We start from the raw sequence: 21,385 nt of genomic DNA on the forward strand, positions 1-21,385 counted from the left end.
AACAGTAATGACGAACCCCACCTGTTAAGGTTCTGTTTTCTTCCCTGAGTAACTGGCCCAGGATTAGGCCAGATAGGGAAGGAATCTGATCAAGAATAGAAACTTAAGTTATCAGATTCTCTACAACTAAGTCAGAACCTTCCAGAAAGAACCTCTCACAAGCAGTAGTCCTAGGCAGCTAATTTTGAAAACAAGGGCTAAATACCTGTTATTCTAAATAGTTCAAGAGCTTTTACATTGAAAAAAAAATACAGTTGACCCAGTCGTAGGACACAGATTTGAACTGTGAGTGTCCACTTAGATGAGAATTTTTTCAATAATAAATACTATCAGTTCAGTTCAGTCGCTCAGTCGTGTCCAACTCTTTGTGACCCCATGAATCCCAGCATGCCAGGCCTCCCTGTCCATCACCAGCTCCTGGAGTTTACTCAAACTCATGCCCATCGAGTCGGTGATGCCATCCAGCCATACTATAGTACTACACAATTCCAGGTTGGTTGAAAGTGTGAGTGTAGAATCTAGGATACAAAGGAACCATGGATGTTGAGAAATTCTGTATATGGGGACTGTATGTTATATGTGGATTTTCCACTGTGAGGAGGGCCAGCACTCCAGTCCGCAGTGGTCCCTCAAGCCTCAACTGTATTGCTATTACATACTGTTTGACTAAAAAGCATCTTATATAGGAAATCATCTTTCTTGCATCCCATTCATTTGCTGCTGCTGCTGCTAAGTCACTTCAGTTGTGTCCGACTCTGTGTGACCCTATAGACAGCAGCCCACCAGGCTCCCCCGTCCCTGGGATTCTCCAGGCAAGAGCACTGGAGTGGGTTGCCATTTCCTTCTCCAATGCAGGAAAGTGGAAAATGAAAGTGAAGTTGCTCAGTTGTGTCCAACTCTGAGACCCCATGGACTGCAACCTACCAGGCCCCTCCCTCCATGGGATTTTCCAGGCAAGAGTACTGGAGTGGGTTGCCATTGCCTTCTCCATGTTTCTGTTAAGAGAATTGAAAACAGATACATTTTCGAAAGTCTGTCAGAATTGCAGTTAAAGACTGTTACTTCCACACTGTTGGTGGGAATGCAAACTAGTACAGCCACTATGGAAAACAGTGTGGAGATTTCTTAAAAAACTGGAAATAGAACTGCCATATGACCCAGCAATACCACTTCTGGGCATACACACACACCGAGGAAACCAGATCTGAAAGAGACACGTGCACCCCAATGTTCATCGCAGCACTGTTTATAATAGCCAGGACATGGAAGCAACCTAGATGCCCATCAGCAGATGAATGGATAAGGAAGCTGTGGTACATATACACCATGGAATATTACTCAGCTGTTAAAAAGAATTCATTTGAATCAGTTCTAATGAGATGGATGAAACTGGATCCCATTATACAGAGTGAAGTAAGCCAGAAAGATAAAGATCATTACAGTATACTAACACATATATATGGAATTTAGAAAGATGGTAACGATAATCCTATATGCAAAACAGAAAAAGAGACACAGATGTACAGAACAGACTTTTGAACTCTGTGGGAGAAGGTGAGGGTGGGATGTTTCAAAAGAACAGCATGTATATTATCTATGGTGAAACAGATCACTAGACCAGATGAGATGCATGAGACAAGTGCTCGGGCCGGGTGCACTGGGAGGACCCAGAGGAGTCGGGTGGAGAGGGAGGTGGGAGAGGGGATCGGGATGGGGAATACGTGTAACTCTATGGCTGATTCATGTCAATGTATGACAAAACCCACTGAAATGTTGTGAAATAATTAGCCTCCAACTAATAAAATAAAATTTTTAAAAAAAGAATAAAAAAGAAAAAAAGACTGTTACTTCCTTGGTGTCCTGTTTCACAGTGAAACACCTTGCCTAGTACCAGAGTTTCTGTCCAGAGGCTACCTTTAAAGATCAGTTTTGTGGGAAAGAATCAGATACTTTACATCCCTTTCTCTTTCACCAAAGGGACAGAGATCCTGAGTGTGTCCGTCCACTTCCGGCAGCCTCTCTAAGCATTAAAAAGAGGGAAAAAAAGACCCTGCTTTGTGAAATACGGCAGAGTGTGAGTGTGAACTGGAAAGGGCCTGGCAGCAGCGGTTTTCCTTCAAGCACTGCTCTCTTTTGGAACGCGTTGTTCCCCGTCCGTCAGAAGTTGTAATCTGTCGCCATCTCGTGGTCCCTCCGTCCACCAGATGTTTGAAATAGCGAGAATTGGGCGTCTTAAAATGTGCACAAGATTTGCCCAAATACAAATTACTCCGTCCTCTTTGATTAATTTCTTTATTATTAGAATATTTTCACCTTCAGAAAGGGACCATGTGACCGAAAGGGAAGGGGCCATGTGACCATTATTTGAGGAACTCACCACTGTTCTTTAGAAGAAAAGGTTGCAATTTCCGGAGTCCTCTCGGCTGCGTTCAATTCCGGCTGGAATTCTCACTCGCTTGTCACAACTTTTAACCCTTTCCTGTCTTTCAGGGGTGAGTGTGAGTGTCTTCCAGGGGTGCCTGTTGTGGGTAGGGGTGTCGATTTAGCTCTGGTTCCCAAGGAAAGTCCAGAATGAACTCTCTTTAAAGTACACAATCACACCGAATTCGCTCTCACTTAAGAAAAGCTGAGTGTACGGTTAACAACGCTTCCCACAGCCCTCGTCTCGGGAGACAGACGTTTAAACCGTGAGCACTGCCATTCCCCCACCCCCCTCTTTTTTGGTCATAAATTAGATGCTTAAAATAGACCTTAACGAGCAGGCAAAAATGAATTCACAATGTGGCTCCAAAATTACCTTTTCTGATGGCTAAAAATGCTAAATGCGTCAAAAAAGATTGACGTTTCATATTTACTCACCTTGACGTGGACCATATTTTACGCATAGAAATCTCCCCCGCAGCCCATTCGGGTGCCCCTTCCACTCCTTACTTCACCCACTCCTTTTTTCCTTTGCCGAAAGGTTTGGCTCCAAATCCACTTGGAGTATCTTTAAACCTCCCAGAGAAGGGGCACTGTGGGCGGAGGGTCGTGTTCCCAAGCCCCAGGCATCCTTGACCTAAAGGAAAGTTGTCTTCTGAAGACACAATCGAGTAGCCGGAGCTGCAGGCTAGCAAAACCTCCGCGCCCGGAAGAGAGAGACCAGAGGGGTCGCACTCGCCGCCTCTTTCTTCCGCCTCTGGGCATCTTGTTCCCATTTCTTCAAAGTGCTAAATCTTAGATCAAACGCAAACGAAACAGCTGGGCGGATACCACTCCCTTCCGGGCCACCCCTCACCACCGGTTCGAGTCCCTAGAGAGGATATCTTTTTACCACCCCCATTATCCAGGGCATCTTCCCCCGGGAGTAATAAAAGATAAAAAGAAGAGTGGAAAAATATAAACAAAAATATAGACCCCAAATATTCTGAAGAGCCAAAAGACAACCACAACCACCCTCCTTGCATATTCTTACTGGATAGGCAAAAGGGGGCGAGGTACTCCACCATCACCACCACCACCCCGCCCCAACAGGGGAAAACAAACCCAGCATTTACTGCCGGGAGGCGGATGGTGCGAGGGAGGCGGGTTTGCTAAATCCTGGCGACCTAAGCCGACGAACTGGAGGCTTCAGCTTCCAAATCGTGGGCTCTGTCCTTGGTGCTGAAAGAGCTGTGCCCTGCGTCCGAACTCGCTGCGCTGAAACTGTGGAATTCTGGGCCCTCAGGTCTTTACCATCTCCGCTAAGCCCAAGAGCCTGGGTTGGAGTGGAAGATAACTGGAAACCAAACCAAACCCACGAAGTCCCCAAGACTGTTTCTCTCCCCTTCTAACTGGAATGTCCATGAATGCAGGGATAATATAAGTTGCCAAGACAGTGCAAGTTCCCTGAAAACAGTGCCTGACTCCAAACATGTGATTAATAACCATTTAACATATTACTAATATCTAATTAAACATTTTAAAATTAAGGACAAGCAGGAGCCTTCATTCCTCCCTTCCATCTATATAAAGGAGAAAGGGAGGGATATCCTCGCAGCTGGACGGACTCAGCTTTAATTTGCGATAGACAATCCTGTAGATTTCTTTCTAAGGCGAGATTATTTTATTGGCTAAAACGTTAGAGGTGAGCGTTTTGGACACAGAAATCAGAAGAGGGAGTGGTTGGAAATGTCTGAGGCCACAGGTGAAGGTAAACAAATCTTCCTTTCTGGGGAACCTCGGGTCTTGGGAGAAGGTGGAAGGGACAGAAGGTGAGCAGGCGTCTTCCTAGTACAGCACACCCTGAGAGGCGCCTCCTCCGGCTGGCCTCCTAGCCCCAGAGCATCTTGAATGATTTACCACTAGCACCCAGGTCCCTGACTGACGTAACCATTTCTTTTAGGGAGACCTGAGGAGGGGGCGTGGGTGGAATTCCGAGCCTTTTTTCTTAGTAAACTGCGTTTTTCAAGCGTGGCAGAGAAGCTACGCGGTGCGCGGTTTGGAAGGTTTTTTCCTGCGCGAAGTGGGCACGCCCACCTGCCCAGTCCTGAGCTCTGGGACTCAGAGTTGCAGTGACCCACGCCCGCCCTTCCGCATGCTCTTCCGTCTTTAAAAAGTGCCCGAGGTCTTACTGTAAGATTGAGAGAGGGCAACAGTATTTTCTTTAGTATCAAGGGCAACGCGGTTATTTCAAACCTCACAACGAGAACCCTCTTACTAAATCGGACTGTATCTTCTCAGGAGGAAGGGCGGAATCCTCGGTCTCCCTTATGGAATTTTCAGTGTTTTGTAAGATTTTCGGCATTTCCACTGTGTAATGGTGAAAGGCAATAAGACATTCAGAGAGAAGAATCAGGATTTCGGTGGGCTAGCAAGGTCGAAGAAGTGTCCGTAAATAACCCCTGCCTGCAGCATCGCAACAACAAAATCACTGTGAAAACGAGGAAAGAAATCACTGGTTACACGGTGTCACCCAGACACGGTGATCAACTCTGCTTTGCCCTAAAGAAAAAGAAACTGGGGTGGAGGAAAGAGGACACTATAAATTAGAGACGAGGTGTCTGAGGGTTGGCTTGAAAAGGCCGGAGAATAACAGCCCCGCAAGCCCCTCCAGGTGTTGACCCTGGGGCGCGAGCAAAGACCCGGCCAGCACAGGGCCTCTCGGTCCCTGGCCGCATGGCGCCATCTGGTGGAAATTTTTCCGTGAACGCCTTTTTACCGCGAGGGGCTTTCGGGACGCGGCAGTTCGTTCAATCCGTCTAAATATTGCAAAAAGAGAATGCTTAAACAGCGTGAAACGAAGGGAGAGTGGAGGGGAGCGGGCCTGGGCAGAGATGGCCGGTCCGCTTCCCCCAGCCCACCCCCGGGCCACCTCTATGCTCGGGTTCCCCTTGTGTGTGGAGCGGCGCTCGTGCGTGTTATTAACCTTCAGATGTGATCAATCAGGAGGACTCCTTTCCCCATCACCAAGGGAACCAAAGCTAGGAGGGAGCGTGTAGTGGGTTGGAAATCGGACCCTTTTCTCCACGGAGGCACTCGGTAGTGTGCTCCGGTGGAGTACTTGGGGAAGCACCGAGCAGGATGAGAAAACTGAAGTGAAAAAGAGATGGAGTCCTCTAAGGGTCTGCGAGCTCTCCCCTCATGTCTGTGTCCTTTGCTTTTACAACAATCCTGGCTCAGTAGAGAGCCAGCAAGGACGTGACCCAGGGAGCGGTTTCTGCTCAAGGAGGCATCACAAAGCTGGGGGAGCCGCGGGGCAAGTAACTGAGGCTAAGCTACAGCTCTTGTCTTCTCGAGGATATGGTAATGGGGGAGAGGAAAGGGAGGGAGAAGCACTCAGCGAGGCAGAATTCTTCATAGAATTTCTCTTTTCCTTCTCCTTACTCGACCCTCTGCCTAACTCAAAATACAGACCGTGTTGAGTACGTTCTGGATTACTCATAGGGCTTCTTTTCGTTTTTCCGGGTGCAAACCCGTGATCTGGGTTTATAATCGCCCTATAAAGCTCCAGAGGCGGTCAGGCACCTGCAAGGAGCCCCGCCGCTCTGCCCACGAGCTGCCCCCGCGAGCAGCGGCCTCGTGATTCCCCTGCTGAGCCGGTCCCCGCCTCCCCACTCCGCCTCCGCCTCCCCCAAAGCCAAGCAGCCACCTCTTCGGATCGCTCTCCTCTCTTCCAGGAGCTCGCGTGCGGGACGGTGCCTGCAAAAGACAGGCTGCAGCTGGAGGTGACGCCGGGCAGATTACGCCTGAGGCAGAGCCGGGCCGAGCCGGGCCGATTGCTGGGCGCTACGCAGAAGAGCGATAGGAGCGCGCGGCTTGCTGTCTCCCAGTCTAGGTGGGTAAGCGCGCAACCGCCGGGACCTTCCCAGTGCCCAGCCGCTACTGTTCAGCTGGGTCCTCTTCACCCGCGGTTTCATGGCCAACCCCCACCCCCCGAGTCTGCCATCTATCCTCCCGAGCCGAGAGCGTCCCGCCCGCCCGAGTCTTGGCTCCCGGTTCCTGCGCGGCGCAGAGACCTCAGCCTTCACAATCATCCTATCCCCATCAGCGAGATTCATGCCCCGGGGACGTACAGGGGCTGAGGCAGAAGTGGGGCGAGAGCGATTTTCTCCTCCGCTTCCCGGCTGCGAGCACCGGTCTCACCAACGGGCTCCTGGCCAGCAGCAGCCGAAGGCGCGACTCGGAGCGGTAACCTGTTACTTCCCCAGAAACCGCTGTCTCCCAGCTGCCTGCGTTGCGGTGCGAGTGCGCGCGCGGGGCTAAGTGTGGGGGTCCTGTGGAGAGTGTGGAGGCGGTGGCCTGCGGGCGCTACTCTGCAGGCTCTTGTATCTACCCAGCTTCGCCCGCACTGTCTCTGTTCCCTGGCCTTCGGAAGCCATCGCACCAATGCCGAGCGCGGAGCAGGGGCGCCGCGCACCTATCCTTGTCTGCCGCCTCCCGCGCGCTGGGAGCAAGTTGGTTTCCCTGGTGATGTTCCCCTTTCTTGCCTCCTTCACCCTCCCCGGGTCTGTACAGCGAGAAATACGGGGTGGAGGGGAAATACAGAAACAAGGACGGAGCCCGGTTCTTTGCTTCGAAATGGCTTAAAGCGGGTGGGGCAAGAGGGAGACGAGAGAGGTTCCGACTCGCTGCTTTCTGGCTGTCTGGAGTACAAGGTGACTGTATATCTTCCCCAGCCAAATCCGCGGGAGACCGTGAACACACGAACCCCCTTTTCTTCTCTCACCTTGTCTCACCAAAGTCCCCGTTCCCTGGAGCAGTTAGCCTCCTTCTTTCCAGGGAATTAGCCAGACACAACAACGGGAACCAGACACCGAACCAGACGTGCCCGCCCTGTGCGCCCTCCTCCGGCTCACCCCCCCCCCCTCCGCCCCTCCCGGCCGCCCGCCAGCCGGCTGCCGAGACCCAATAGGGCTTGTCACGGCTGGGCTGGAAGATCGCGCAGAGTCTCCCTAGCCCTCCTAGCCCAGCCGCCCGAACCCGCGCGACCTGCACTGGCCTTGGGTTCCCCTAGTCTCAGCGCTGCGCTCCAGGTCGCGCCACCGCGCCGCTAGACTGGACAGGAGCCCGGGGCTACGTTGCGAGCGCCCGAATCCCAGAGCTCGCGAGCACGTCTCCTCCCCTAGTCCCCAGCCTGGCGCACCCCGACCCAGCCCGCCAGCGGCCCTTCCTTTCGCCTCTCCCTAGCCCAGACTTCAGCCGGAGCGTCCGCGCCCCCGGCCGCTCAATCGCCTCCCGCGCGCCTGGACCCCGGAAGCCCTCCCCATACAGCTCTCGCTTCTCTTTGCAGCCTTTTCTAGTGCCCGACTGGCCGAGGACCCCGGACAGTAGAGGCGTCGGGACGACCGAACTGATGGCGTCTTCGACCCCTTCTTCGTCCGCAACCTCCTCGAACGCGGGAGCGGACCCCAATACTACCAACTTGCGCCCCACAAGTAGGTCCTGCTCCAGTTTCCTATCAAATGGACTGTAGGAAAGATGGGGGCGCTGGGACCTGAGGAGCCTGCGCTGGCGGAAAGGGAAGGGGGAGCGCGGAGATGATGGAGGCTAGAAACAAATGGGGCTCTGACCCAGGTCCCAACCAGAGGTCGTTCGACTGCCAGGAATGCTAGGTGATTCCAGGGCGCTAAGAGAGTGGGGACCACGCAGGGTCGGAGCGGCGGCGAGCCTTCGCGGCGGGTGAAGGACGCGCGGTGAGCGTGTTGTTTTTGTTGTGTTGTGTTGTGTTGTGTGTGGTTTCTTTGCTAGGTGAGACGCCCGGGGTCGGTGCACCGGGCGGTGTGAGGAGCTGGGAGACTCAGCGGGAATAGAGTTTTCTATCGCTAGCTTTCGTTGAGCCGAGATCTGACCCCTCCCCCTCTGCCTTTCCCCCTGGAAGTCTATAATCAGAGGAAATTTCGACGTTAATTGCAGCTTTTAGAAAACTCGGGGTCCCTAATTGCTCCAAATTTGCGTCGAGCTATTGACGAGTGAGGGAGAAGCCAGTGGCGAAAAAGGAGCATAAAACCTTCTGAGATTAAGCCTCGACATTTTAGACAATTAATTACATTTCAGAGAAATGTAAAAAAAAAAAAAAAAAAAAAAAAAAGTGGGCCGCATTCTGAGTGGCAAGAAGTGGGGAACAAGGAGGAGCCCAGAAGGTTTGCCAGGCCAACCTTTTCCGGGGCAGGAGGCCTGTCATCAGTGGACAGCTCCCAAAGAGTGAAAGGGGGAACCAGATAAAAGGTGGCGGGAAGATTTATGCTTCCCTATCCCTAGCTCGGTGTGGCTCCTCAGCCCATTTCTAGAATCTGGGCTTAATTCAGATTGATTTCCTACCTCTTTGTAGAGGTGGGAAGATGGAGAAATTGTTTTCCGTTTTCCACTTTAGATTGAAATGGTCTCCCTCCAAATTTATCAGCTCAAGAGAGTAAGGGCACCAGAATTTCTGTATAAAAGGGGGTCTTAGGGATGGTACTGTGATCGGAAAGAGGGCTCATTGCTTCGCTTTTACGGCACTTTCTGTAAGCTTGAGAAAACATCAATTGTTCTCAACAAGGAAGGTTGGCAGGGAGCGGAGGAGGGAGTGGTCAGGTAAACCCTTTATCCTCCCCATAGGTGCTGCCTTTGGCTTCTTGGCAGGAGACCTTCTCTTAAATTTTTAGACTGCTTTCCAGTTCCCTTTGCAGCTCCAATGCCCCACCCCCCAGGGAAGCTACAATTACCCACACAATAAAGAGGGACTCAAGAGAGCCGCCAGGCTTGGTGGCTCATGAGCCGCACGCTGGCCACCAGAGCTGCTCGGAACAGTCCAAGAGAAACACGAGGCTTTAGTGCCTTTGTCTGTTGCTGTGGCACAGATGGATTTCTTTTTCAGTTCTCTCCACATTTCCCGCCCCTTTTCTGCTGCCTTGGCAAGGGTGGGTATCCATAGTGTTCATCCACCCTCGAGTCCTGCACCCCTAGCATGCCCCTACTTCCCAGAGGCAGCCCCCAACGGAGCCCATGTGCCCAACCCCAGGTCCAGACCCAGTAGAGGCACTGACCTGAATTCGTTCTTGGCCTGGAGGTCGCGCCAAGGCAGAGGGAAGATCCTGAAACACAGGTTCTGAGAAGCACCTGTCTTGTCTCCTGCCCCAACAGCCCAGCCGAGGTGTGAGCATCCCAGGCTGCGCTCACTCACCTGGCTCTCTACCCACTCTCGCCTGCCCGGCTGGCTCCGCTTCTCTGTTCCTCCAAGGTCTCCTGGGAAGTGGTTTTGCTTAATTCACACAATCTTACACAACCTCTTGCTCCAGCGACCCCGCCTCTTTGCCCTAGACCACTCAGTCTTCCCTGCATCAAAGGGGCTCCCTCACTTCCTCTTCCCATCTCATTCCCTTTCTTTCACTGTAAAAGGCAGTGCAATGGGTCTGAACTCTAAATGGGTCCCACCTCTAAAAGGCAGTGCAGTGGGTCTGAACTCCAACGCCATAGCTGAGTGACCTTGGAAAACGCTCCTCGCCTCTCTGAGCCTCAATGTTATTATTTGTAAAATGAGTCTTAGATTAACACTCCTCTTGCTTCATAGGGTTATGAGGATTCGGTGGGATGGCGTTTAAACTGGAAGCACTGTTCCGGGTGGAAATAGCTCTTTACCTTAAAGGTGTTGCTACTGGGGGTTTAGCTTTCGCACTGATTTACTGTCTGTTGCAGGAACTCCATCTGTGACACGCTGTCTCACTGACATCGGGCTAGTTCCTCTCCCGGCTGAGGCTCTGTTGTGCCTCGGGTTTAATGGATGTCACTCTCCTTATCGCAGCCAACATTCGCGACGGGCTGAAGGCACCGGCCAGGGTGGGGGATGGGAGGGACTAGAGACGCCTTAGGAGAAATCTGAGGGGAATCTCTCGCTAGGCCCATCACACCAGGTCGCATGCGGGCTCCTCAGGCTCCCCTGTACTCCTGGGTGGAAGCTGAACCCTGAAGGCGGGATAGACACTGAGGTGTCTGAGAATACCGCAGCTCCTGAGTCCCCGATTTAGACCTGGAGAGAAAGTGTCTGATTGCCTTTACTTCTCGAGATGCCGGAGGGAAGGGTTAATGAGGAGCAGGTTAGGAAGAGGGGGCAGGGGATGAAGACCCCAGGCGCACTATTGTCTACTGACTCCCCCAGCCCCACTCAGGAGCAGCCAAGCGAGCCCGATCATCTAGTCAAATACTATTTTTCACCCAATTAATTCCTGAACTCTTCCGCGACCCCATTTCATGCCAGTTTATTTTAAGCTGCCACTCGGCTGGAGACCCGCCAGGAAATTATGAGACGCATTGGTCCCAGATGTCTCTTGTGCTCCCTTTCCGGGCCGCTGTGGTCGCCCTTCGAGTCTGCGGGGCAGAGACCGAGGGCCTGCGGGTGGGTGCTGGGCCACTGAGGCGCCAGCCCTGTCCCGCTCCGCGACCCCTCGGCGGCTACCCGACTGGAGTGGCTGGGGTCGCTTGGAGGCCCAGCAGAGCGCTGTTCCCTCTCTGAAGTAGAATCGGAAAGGGAGTGTGGTGGGTTCTCTGAGGGCACGAGTCTCCCTGTCAGCCCACAGGTCAGACTCCCAGCTCGTTGGGGAAAGAGCTATTTAATGAGGCGCACTGGCAAAGACCTGCCCCCACCCTCCCCAGAACACCTTTGCCTTCGACCGCGTCCCGGACTGTCGGAGCCTCACTGAACGCACGTCTCTTGCTTTCTAGCGTATGATACCTGGTGCGGCGTGGCCCATGGATGCACCAGAAAGCTGGGGCTGAAGATCTGCGGTGAGTGAAAGGGCCCGCTGGGGCCCCAAAGGGCTTCCACGCGAGCTGGCTTGGCGGGTTTGGGAGAGAAGGATGTACGCGGAAGGGAATCCTGGCTTCTGAATGTTTTCGGAAGTGTCTACAGCCCCGACGCCAGGCGGAGACGCTCCTCTGCGGTCTTGACCTTTCTCTGTCCTCTCCTGACCTGTTCCCAGGGGATCTTTCCCGATAGGGCCCAGGGGTCGGGGCTCCCCTGGCTGAGGAGGAGCACAGCGCCCCAGCACTACAGCCTCGCTCTTCGTGCCCCGCGCTGGGGCAGTTCTGACCGGAGCGCTCGGCCTGAGTGTCGCGAAGGTGGAGTAAAAAGGGCTGGCTTTCCTGGAGAGCAGGCCCAAGGCGAGACAAACGGCTAAGACGGTGGCTAACGCGTCGTACCTCTTCCTCCTCGACCATTGCGGGTTGAAAGTGGGCTTCTCGGCTGGACATTTTTGCCCCGAGATGTCGAAACGGATTCAGACTGCGTTCTTTGAGGCCTTGGAAGCCCAAAGAAAGGATTGCCTGCAGCCTAGGTGGCTTGCCTGGAGGAGGTGCGGGCAGTGCAAGCTAGAGGTTTTGCGGAGCTTGCCCTTGAAGGGAGAGGCGGGAAGGGAAAGGGGGCCAAGGGGGCGTGGGGCCAAGAGAGGGAAAGAGGGGGTGTCGGGCACGATTCGTCAGAGATAAAGGAAAATAGATCTGGAAGCTGGAGGGGACGAAAGAACAGCTCTCCAGAGATGTGAGGATCTGAGATGAAAACGCCCAAGGGGGTGTGATTTTTTTTTTAAAGGAAAAAAAGATTTGTTCGAAGGGACACAGCTGAGTGGCTCCGGCTGAACAATGAGGACTTGCTTTCCTTGCTACATTTCACCGTCTAAAATCTCTAGCCTTATCTGGTCCAGAAAATACGGACGTCCCCGGGCAGGGGCTGGAGAGGCGGGGGAAGATTAACGAGGGGCTTATTAAAAGGCAGTCCCTCAGCTGCTGCGCTCGGGAGATAGCGGCGGCGCAGGCGTGGGCGCGTGCGCCCACCCAGCCCGGCGAGCGCCCGGGGGCAGGCCGGCGAGCCCGTGGCCTGTGGGACAGAGCTTCCCGGGGCCCTGCATCCCGGGGCCCCAGGGCGGCGGCAGTTGGTGGCCTGAGCGAGAAGGCTTATTTGGCAGTTTCTGGGAGAAACCCACTCTCCCCTGCCCGACCGCGCAGCGCCCTCCCTGCGATTCTGGGGCTCCGTCCCCTTGATCCGGGGAGCAGCAATTACGGCGAGGAAGGGTTGCTCAACTCCAGGACCTAGGCGTTCTGCGGGGAAAGCCCAGCCTTGGGTTTGGCCCTCTCCCCTGCACGCGAGTCCCGGGCCGCGTCCCCGCGCGAGGGCGGCAGGCGGCGGCCGAGCTTTGTTCTATAAATAACCCCCTCCCCCCGCCGCCATTCCCGACTTAATAGCCCGTTTCGCGCCAGGTCCCTTCGGCGGCCGCGGCGCTCGGCTTCTCAGCCGTCATTGTCATGCAGCTGGGCAAGCAGAACTGAGCGGGCCCTGGGCGCCCGCCACGGTCGAGGACAGGGGTGCGGGCGGCTGGGGCCGAGGGCTGCTTTCCCCGCGGTGCAAGCTTTGCCTGGAGGGCGGCCTTCGTCCATCCCGGTCCTGGCTTCCTGGCCTCGGTCCTGGGCGTTGCCCCCTGCTGCCCCGACTGCAGCCCCTCGGAGTCTGGGAGAAAAAAAAAAAATCTAAGCGCCGCTTCGGGAGACACACCCGAAATGCCCCGAAAGGGTAGAGGTGCGGGAGCATCCCTGGATCCGGGATTAGGTGTCCTGGAACTGGGTCCGCGATCTGGGGAGTAGAGGCTTGCATTAACTTACCCGGAAGAGGAGCTCTGGCGGAATTTGGGGGTTACCATCCTCGGGGAGTTTCTTCTGTTTTCACCCTCCTCCCCAACACTAATTTCAAAAAAGTTGCAACCCCTGTAACAGGAGAGGGCTGGCAGTTTGCCCACGGGAAACTGGCTTCTGCTAGTATGCAAGCTTTGGGGGCCACAGGCTAGAAGGCTTTACAATACGTTTGATTCCGAAAGGAAACACCAATTGGATTTGTTTTTCCGTACTTTGAGCCTGCTTGGGCTTTCCATTTTAGTCTAGTTCCCGGAGGCAAAGTACAGTCTTTGGTTTGACCTGAATCCACAGCCGCTCCCCTCCTCCACACACAGATACCCACCCCGCTTTCATCCCATCCCTTCATAGGCTTGAAAGGTGCCCTCTTGGCCTGATGCTATCCAGGTTGGTTTGACCTTTCACCTTAAGATAGTTGAGGGGACTAATGGTCATTTTCTCATTTCCAAATCCATTGCCCTGGGTAACCCCCGTTAAACGTTTCAGTGCCTTGCCAAGATTCAACCCCTTCCACTCTCCTATCCCCTCTCCTGGATCCCCCCACCCCCAACCAGAAAAACAAAGCTGCTAGGAAGGCCCCTGGTCTCACCGGTGGGACCCTTAGTTCTGGAGGCAGAATCACCTGGGAGGGCAGTCAGCCAGGAGAAACCCCAGAACTTGCCAAGAGGTGGAGAGCAGGGTGGTTACAGGCATGATGGTGTGACCTAAATAGAAGGAGATACAGGGAGCCCTGAGTTCTGTTCTGTGCTCTGCTGACTTACTGGTGAGTCCTTGGGCATCAACCTCTTCTTTATGCCGAGCTCCCAAACTGGCTCCCAGTTACAGCCCCCGAGCTGTTTTATTTAGCCCCATCCAGTGTGTTGACATGTGTGTTTTATTTTGTGTCAGTCACCAGCTTTTAAACATAGATTTCAAATTCTCTATACTTACGGTTTCTTGAAACTAAAAAAAAAGTGTTTGAGCTGGGGGAGAAATCTGGCAGGGTATTCATATCCCAGAGAAATCAGGAAAAGAGCCCCTTCCTCTAGAGAGATGCAGTTCCATGCTATAGCATGGGCTTGGGCTTCAGTCCCCACTTGCTCCCTTGGCCAGGTGAGTCTTATGCCAGGCTCAGTTCAAAACCCCACTTGGAAACAACCAGTTTCAACCCAGTGCTCTCCAATTCCTCGCATTTCCCTCCAACTCATGGGGCTGATTGGACCTTTGAGTTTGGGGTCAGCTGTGAGGAACCAGCAGCAGAGCCCAGAGAGGCCCCACTGAGGCAAGTGTAAGAGAGCCGAAGCTGTGGTCAGCTTTGATCAGTTGTAGCGCCTCTTTGCCTCCTAAGATTGTTAAAGTGAAGTTGCTCAGTCGTGTCCGACTCTTTGCGACCCCATGGGTTGTAGCCTACCAGGCTCCTCAGTCCATGGAATTTTCCAGGCAAGAGTACTGGAGTAGGTTGCCATCTCCTTCTCCAGGGGGTCTTTCCAACCCAGGGATCAAACCTGGGTCTCCCACACTGCAGGCAGACACTTTACTGTCTGATCCACCAGGGGAAGCCCCAGTTATTCACAGGCTTAAAGTGAGTGAAAGTCGTTCAGTTGTGTCTGACTCTTTGTGACCCCATGGACTATACAGTCCATTAAATTCTCCAGGTCACAATACTGGAGTGAGTATTCCCTTCTCCAGGGATCTTCCCAACCCAGGTATCAAACCCAGATCTCCTGCATTGCAGGCAGATTCTTTACCTACAGTCTGAACCACCAGGGAAACCAGGTCCTTATAGCTGAGATACAGAGCAAAAAGGAGTACAGTCTGCATCAGTCTCAGGGGCCTCTGCTTCTAAGACCTCTTGCTAGCCAGGGAGATTGTCAAAGCACTAACCTCAGTGTCCTTGAGGACATTGTCCAGTACCTCATCATCCTTGGAGAAGCATACAGTTCCTTCCAGAACCTCTCAGAGCCCAGAGAGGCTGGGGTTATTGACCTTCTTTTGAGGCTCCCAGTATTTTAGAAAACATATACCTTCCCAAAGAAGTGTTATTCTGAAAATCATATCCATTAAATGTTTATACTAGCAAATTAATGGCTTTTATCACAGATTATAATGTGGTATTGGCTCAGATGGTAAAGAATCCACCTGCAATGCAGGAGACCTGGGTTCGATCCGTGAGTTGGGAGGATCCCCTGGAGAAGGGAATGGCTACCCACTTAAGTATTCTGGCCTTGAGCATTCCATGGACAGAGGAGCCTGGCAGGCTACAATCCATGGGGTCGCAAAGAGCAGGACACGACTGAGTGACTTTCACCTTCATAATATAGTATAAGTTGTGCTATGCATAAGATAATTACAAGATGTATAGAACACACTAGTTCCTAGCACACTCCAGAAAGTGTGGTTCAGGAATGGGATGCAGGTTTAAAGTTGCGTTGTAATTGTCATCTTCCATTCCTATCAGGATACCTCTGGGATTACCTGTGTCAAGAACTCCTTTGGAGATAATATCCAAAGCTCAAATGCAGGTCCTGGTCCTTTCCCAGAGGAGAGGAGATGCTCAGGGGTTTCAAGGCAGAGACTTTTCCAGGGAGTGAGTCAGCCCACCAGAAGTCAGAGACCTGGAGAGCAGGAGTTCAGCAAGGCAGGGCCTCATCTCCATTAGGGCACATGGACATGGTCTTTTTGGCCTGAGAGATTCCACAGCTGCCAGTTCTGAGTGTAGGCAAGCAGTCTTAACCAGAGGCTAGGTGAGGATGGCTCTGCACCTCTCTGGTAAATGAATGAGGGCTTCTGGTATTGGACTCTAAGGGTTCGAAGGAGGAATTCAGAAAGTAGGAGAAGAGGTGAGGGAGAAGATGCAACCCCCATCTTCATATCTAAGTGTGGAGCTCTGTTATAGTGTTTCCCCATCCTTGTGATGTCCTTTAGAGCTTTAGTGATATGTTTAAAAAGTACTGGGAACAGTGAAAGGCCTGGTGCCTCTGCCTTTCTATTCTTCCCTCCAAAAATAGACCCTGCTCCTGCATGTGGGAGGATTCTAATCACCCCAGCCTTCCCCCTGCATCCCTCCTTCCTCCACCCCTCCCCACTGAATTGCAGTCCTGGGGAAGTAAAGCTGAATTTCCCAGAATAACTTGCCTCTCTTCCAACCTCTTGGGACTTTCCTCCAAGCTTGCCTTGTGACATTTGTGACACCCCAAGGATCTTGGAATCTACAAATATAGCTTTTTCTTGGGGTCACCAAGAAACTTAGAACTTTCTTCCTCTTTTCAGGGTGTTGTATTTCTAAGATTGAGACTGAATTGGAGGAGATGAGGGAAGGAACAGAAGCAGGGATGGGTGGAGGTACTGAGGGAAGAAATGGTGCTCTTGGCTGGCAGAGTCTCCAGCCCTTTCAGCTTAGCCTGCTTCTGGGTTTGCTGCTGGTAGTTTGCACTGCTCTCCTCAAGCAGGAAAGCATTCCACCCCATCTGAGGGGCAGAGGGGAGGGCTTTGATTCCCACCCTGGACTCAGAGTTCATCTCCATGGAGTTCTTCTCAATTTATTACATTGTTGGTCACCAGCTGCCAAACTGTAAGCTCCTGGAGAAGAGGGGATCTCTCCCATTTATCTGTATCTGTCCACCATCCTAAATGCTTAGCTTACGTCCTTTTCCACAATAGGTGCTCAATAAGTATTTATACAATTAAATGTCACCACACATAAAATTTTAGGCTTTCTTGTCTCTCTAATTCCTTTATTTAAGAGGGGGAGGGTACAGGGAAACCTGTCCTTTAGGTTTGGGTCAGAAAAATTAAACTTACATTCAACCCTGGTAGCGTTTACCTGGTGTACCCAAGGAAAGCACCTTCTCCAGTTCTCAGTGCTGGTCCTCACCTCCTCCTCCCTCTGGTTGCACAGCCCATCAACCCAGTACTGGCAGTATCCTCTCTTGTTTGCATCCCTTCCCTTAAAACCCCATCCTGGGGCTGGTTACTGGAGTGGAAGCTGTCCAATTGACTTAATTCTGCGTTCCCTGTCATGTTCAGAGAGGAGAATGGGCTTCACTTACTGTTTTTCTCTCTTGCATGACTGGGTCTGTGCCACTGATGACTCTTGACACTGCCCCCTCCCCGCCTGAAGGCGAGCAGCGCCAGAGCCCATTGAAAACACAGACATGCGGCTTCTTCTCAGGGGGTGCGAGCATCCTGCTTGGAGAGTCAGCCTGGGCCGGCAGCTAATGCTGTGAGGCTGGGAGTTCGGTGCCCTTCCTCTGACCCAGCTTCTTGTGCTACAGGCTTCTTGCAGAGGACCAACAGCCTGGAAGAGAAGAGCAGGCTTGTGAGCGCCTTCAAGGAGAGGCAGTCCTCCAAAAACCTGCTTTCCTGTGAAAACAGTGACAAGGATGGCCGCTTCCGACGCACAGAGACAGACTTCTCCAACCTGTTCGCCCGAGGTACTCCCCACCCTTACCCCACCCTCACCCCACCCCCAGTGCTAGCCAGTAGGCTCTTTATTGGAGTTTCTTTACTTTCTCCTAAAATTTTGCTGACCTTACCAAAAGAAGTTATTATTCCCTCTGAGGCATCATGAAACTGCTTTCCCAACATCTGTTTACAATATTCTCCCTCCTTCCATACTGTCCAGGTAGCCATCATTTGAAAGCTGGATGAGGGCAATCAGTAAAACAATCAACTCTAAAGATACTTGCAGGGACAAATATAGATTCATAGACTGTGAAAATCCAGAACAAGCTTACATATAAGAAAATCCAGTGGTTCTCTTAATAGCATTTATGCTCCAAGGGTGGTGGCCACAACAACAAAATCGCCCTGTGGAAAGCTGTGTAACTGGGTCTCATGACCAAATTGCTGTCCTAAAGCTCATTTTTCTTTTGAAGATCTTTCAGTCACTATTGCTGCCCCTACAACAGTCTCAGTAGGTGCTTTCCCAGTCTTCCCCGATGAGCTCAAAGGTAAACCCATCACCACACCCTTCCATGAACTCCCCACAAGCCATGGAGGCCAAACCGGAACAGTAAACAAGACTCACAAAATATGAGAGGGATAATCTGAAGAATAGACAAAGAACATCATTACAGCCAGTCTGTTCTTGAGCTATGACTGACAGCTTCAGCTTTTCTCCATGGCTGCCTCGCCTGTCTGACTCTGCCTAACAAAAGTTGAAACACAGAGTCATGTCCTGACATCCCAGAGGCTGAGCTGCAAAGGATGAGGTCAAGAGACAGGCAGGAGTTCCCTCTCTCACCCTTCTAAGCCTCTTCTTTTAGTTCTCATTTTCAGTCTAAGGACATAAAGAACCACCCTCCTCAGGGAGTCCTCAGCCTCTACCCACAGAAGCCTCACCTTCCACCAGCAATAGATCAAGCACATCATAATAACACCAAACCAAAAGCCCAGAGTCTGAGCCAGATGTACAGAGACATACCTGGTACTAGGGCAGCAAGACAGAAGCCCTGTACATCACACGCCTGACAGGTGCCCAAATGAACAACAGTGGTATTGAGCAGTGGTAGGCTGCTCATGACTTCTCAAAGCTTTCTATTTATGAGCATATTAACTGTCAGAAAGTCTGTGAACTCCCAGGGAGTATAAGCAACACTTCTGTGTATGTGATTATGTACATTTTTCTGCAAAGATGGTACAACAGATAATGCACATATGTATCCTGGAAGGAAATTAAGCCTATAAAGATACCATGGATATTAGGGATTTCTAAGCTGAGGGAATCCAGATAGGAGTCAGGTGATAACCACTCATTGACTTTTCCCCCTCAGATCTGCTTCCAGCTAAGAACGGGGAGGAGCAAACTGTGCAGTTCCTGTTGGAGGTGGTGGACATACTCCTCAACTATGTCCGTAAGACGTTTGATCGCTCCACCAAAGTGCTGGACTTCCACCACCCCCACCAGCTGCTGGAAGGCATGGAGGGCTTCAACTTGGAACTCTCTGACCACCCCGAGTCCCTGGAGCAGATCCTGGTTGACTGCAGAGACACCCTGAAATATGGGGTCCGCACAGGTAATGTGGACGGCCAAGTGGACCTGCAGAAGCACCTTTGCCCTGCAGCACACCTTTGCCAATGGTCAGGATGTCAAAGTCATGTTGAAGGAGAAATACAGACCCTGGTGAAGGAAGCAGCAAAGTGCTCCCTACCTACAGAACCTCCAGAGGGACCAGCAGTTGGTGGAAGGCCCAACCCTGGCCTTGTTATTATTTATTGTTGTAAAAGCCTAGCATTATTTATTGTTGTAAAAATAGACTTAAAAGATACAGATACACGGTGCTGTGTCAAGTTCTATATAGAGTTTCATTGTTGATTTTAGGTTATTCACAACCTAAAGAGAGCAGAATGGTCCACCCCTCAGTTCTTTTCTCTCTTCTGTTTTCACCCTGACTCATTTCTGATGAATCCTACACTTGCCTGTCCCTGAAACTGGGGAGAATTGGGCCTTTTTTTCTTTCTATACTAGTTTCCTATGGCTGCTACAAACTGGGTCACTTAAGACAACAGAAATTTATATTCTCTCACAGTTCTGAATACTACAAGCTCAAGATTCAGGTGTCTGCAGGGCCATGCCATCCCTGAAGACTCTTGCGTAGGATCCATCCTTACCTCTTCCAGCATCTAGTTGTTGTGGGAATTCTCTGGCATTCCTTGTCTTGTAGATGCATCACTCAATCTTTGCTTTCACCTTCACATGACATTTTCCACGTGTGTGTGTCCAGATTTCTCTCTTCTTTGGATTAGGGGCTGCCCCAGTCCAGTGCGGCCCCATCTTAACTTGTTTACATCCACAAAGACCCTATTTCCAAATGAAGTCACAGGAATCAGGCGTTAACACTTGAACGTGTCTTTTACGGGAAACAGTTCAACCCACTGCACCTTCTATTTTCCAGACCCCATGGTCACACATTTATACACTCTTCTCATTCTGTTCTATCCTGCGGAGTTTAGAGGTTCTGAGGCACCAAATGCTGTCTCCAGTGGGGAGCCCTGGAGGAGAGCCTCTTTCCTCCTTTCTATGTTATAGGAACTCTCTCTACTTGGTAATCCTGGCCAAAGTGCCTCAAGTTCAGAGACTTTGGGGATCTCTGTCTGGCTCTTTCTAATCTAGGAATCAAGCAGTGGTTTCTTCTTTCTACCGTCTTTCCCCGCTGCATCCTGGCTTTCCTGAGCTCTTGGGCAAACAGATGAACAGGAATTGGCAGTCCATGGCATAGCTGTCACCACAGGGAAGCCCCTGGGGCCATGCCTGGTAGCGTCTTGTTTTCTCTCTCTCTCTCTCCCCCCTTTATTATCTTGCTCACCCTTCCTAGTCATTTGAAGATGTGACTGGGGAGGGTGCGGGAATAGAGCTGAGTAAAACTACTGGATATTAAAAACAAGGGTTATAATGAAATAATGACACTTGCCAAAGATCCCAAACAGCTTTTGAAGTCTGCCAACACCACTGGTATAAGGGTAACTTCCTTAAATAGCGGCAAGAAGGCCAAGACTCAATTATATTACAAAGTCTGCGTTTGATTTTTAAAGAAAAGTGTGCTCATCAGTTCAGTTATATCTCACCTTGGTCTGATGGTTAGTCTGTTTCTGGATATTGTTTCACTTTTGTCTGAGGGCATTTGTTAGTCTATGTCCATCTTTTGTCTTTGCTATGCAACATGATTTGGATATATTGTCAACTAGTGTGATTGCATTTATTTATGATTCAAACCTGTATTAAAATGAAATATTTGTTTTCATGTGAGTATTAAATTATACATATGTACATACACACACACTTATTTAAATGGACTTCAACAAAATTAGTTATGTTGTAGGAGATACAGATTTTGTTGGCACTGACATAAGTAGAACACAGTGAACTAGTTTAAGCTATTTAGAGTAATCTACATGAATGTCTGGAATCTGGCCTTGAACTTACCCTAAGCTTACTATTTATGCTTCTTTTATTTTCTCTAAAGATCAGTGTTATTTTTCAAGGACTTTTGGAGTACAGAGATTGGCATATTCTGCTATAAGAAGTCCTAGTCCAGATGTTCTGAATGAGTCCTCGTCACATGGAGGGAAGAGCAGACTTTCAGAGAGAGGGACTTAGACCAAGAACATTCCAACATTAGCTCTCTGACAGTTATTTCAGAGGCACAAGCAGTTTCCGCTGGAAACGCAGCAGTCAGCACATCTTTCTAACACCAGTTCTCCGTCAGACACCTCTAGGTAATCTATCGCGATGGCTCCCTCACGACAGCCAAACCTTCTGTGTGGGGCTGAGCTTTCCCGTGAACGCCAAATT

At 51.3% G+C, this 21,385-nt stretch overlaps 1 protein-coding gene across 2 annotated transcripts in view; it reads left to right on the forward strand.

Moving 5' to 3' along the window:
- Window positions 1-7,789: 7,789 nt before the first annotated feature.
- The window catches only part of GAD1 (glutamate decarboxylase 1), a 35,452-nt gene continuing 21,856 nt past the window's right edge, over window positions 7,790-21,385 (forward strand). Inside the window, exons 1-4 of one of the 2 annotated variants that reach the window (XM_065927907.1) lie at window positions 7,790-7,895; window positions 11,158-11,220; window positions 17,367-17,525; window positions 18,867-19,109. In XM_065927907.1, coding sequence (XP_065783979.1) covers window positions 7,814-7,895; window positions 11,158-11,220; window positions 17,367-17,525; window positions 18,867-19,109 — 547 coding nt within the window. In that variant the 5' untranslated portion in view covers window positions 7,790-7,813. The remainder of the gene's footprint in view (window positions 7,896-11,157; window positions 11,221-17,366; window positions 17,526-18,866; window positions 19,110-21,385) is intronic. The other variant, XM_065927908.1, reaches the window with a different exon arrangement.

The sequence above is a fragment of the Muntiacus reevesi genome, chromosome 3 (genome assembly GCF_963930625.1).
Source record: "Muntiacus reevesi chromosome 3, mMunRee1.1, whole genome shotgun sequence".
Classification (NCBI taxonomy): Eukaryota; Metazoa; Chordata; class Mammalia; order Artiodactyla; family Cervidae; genus Muntiacus; species Muntiacus reevesi.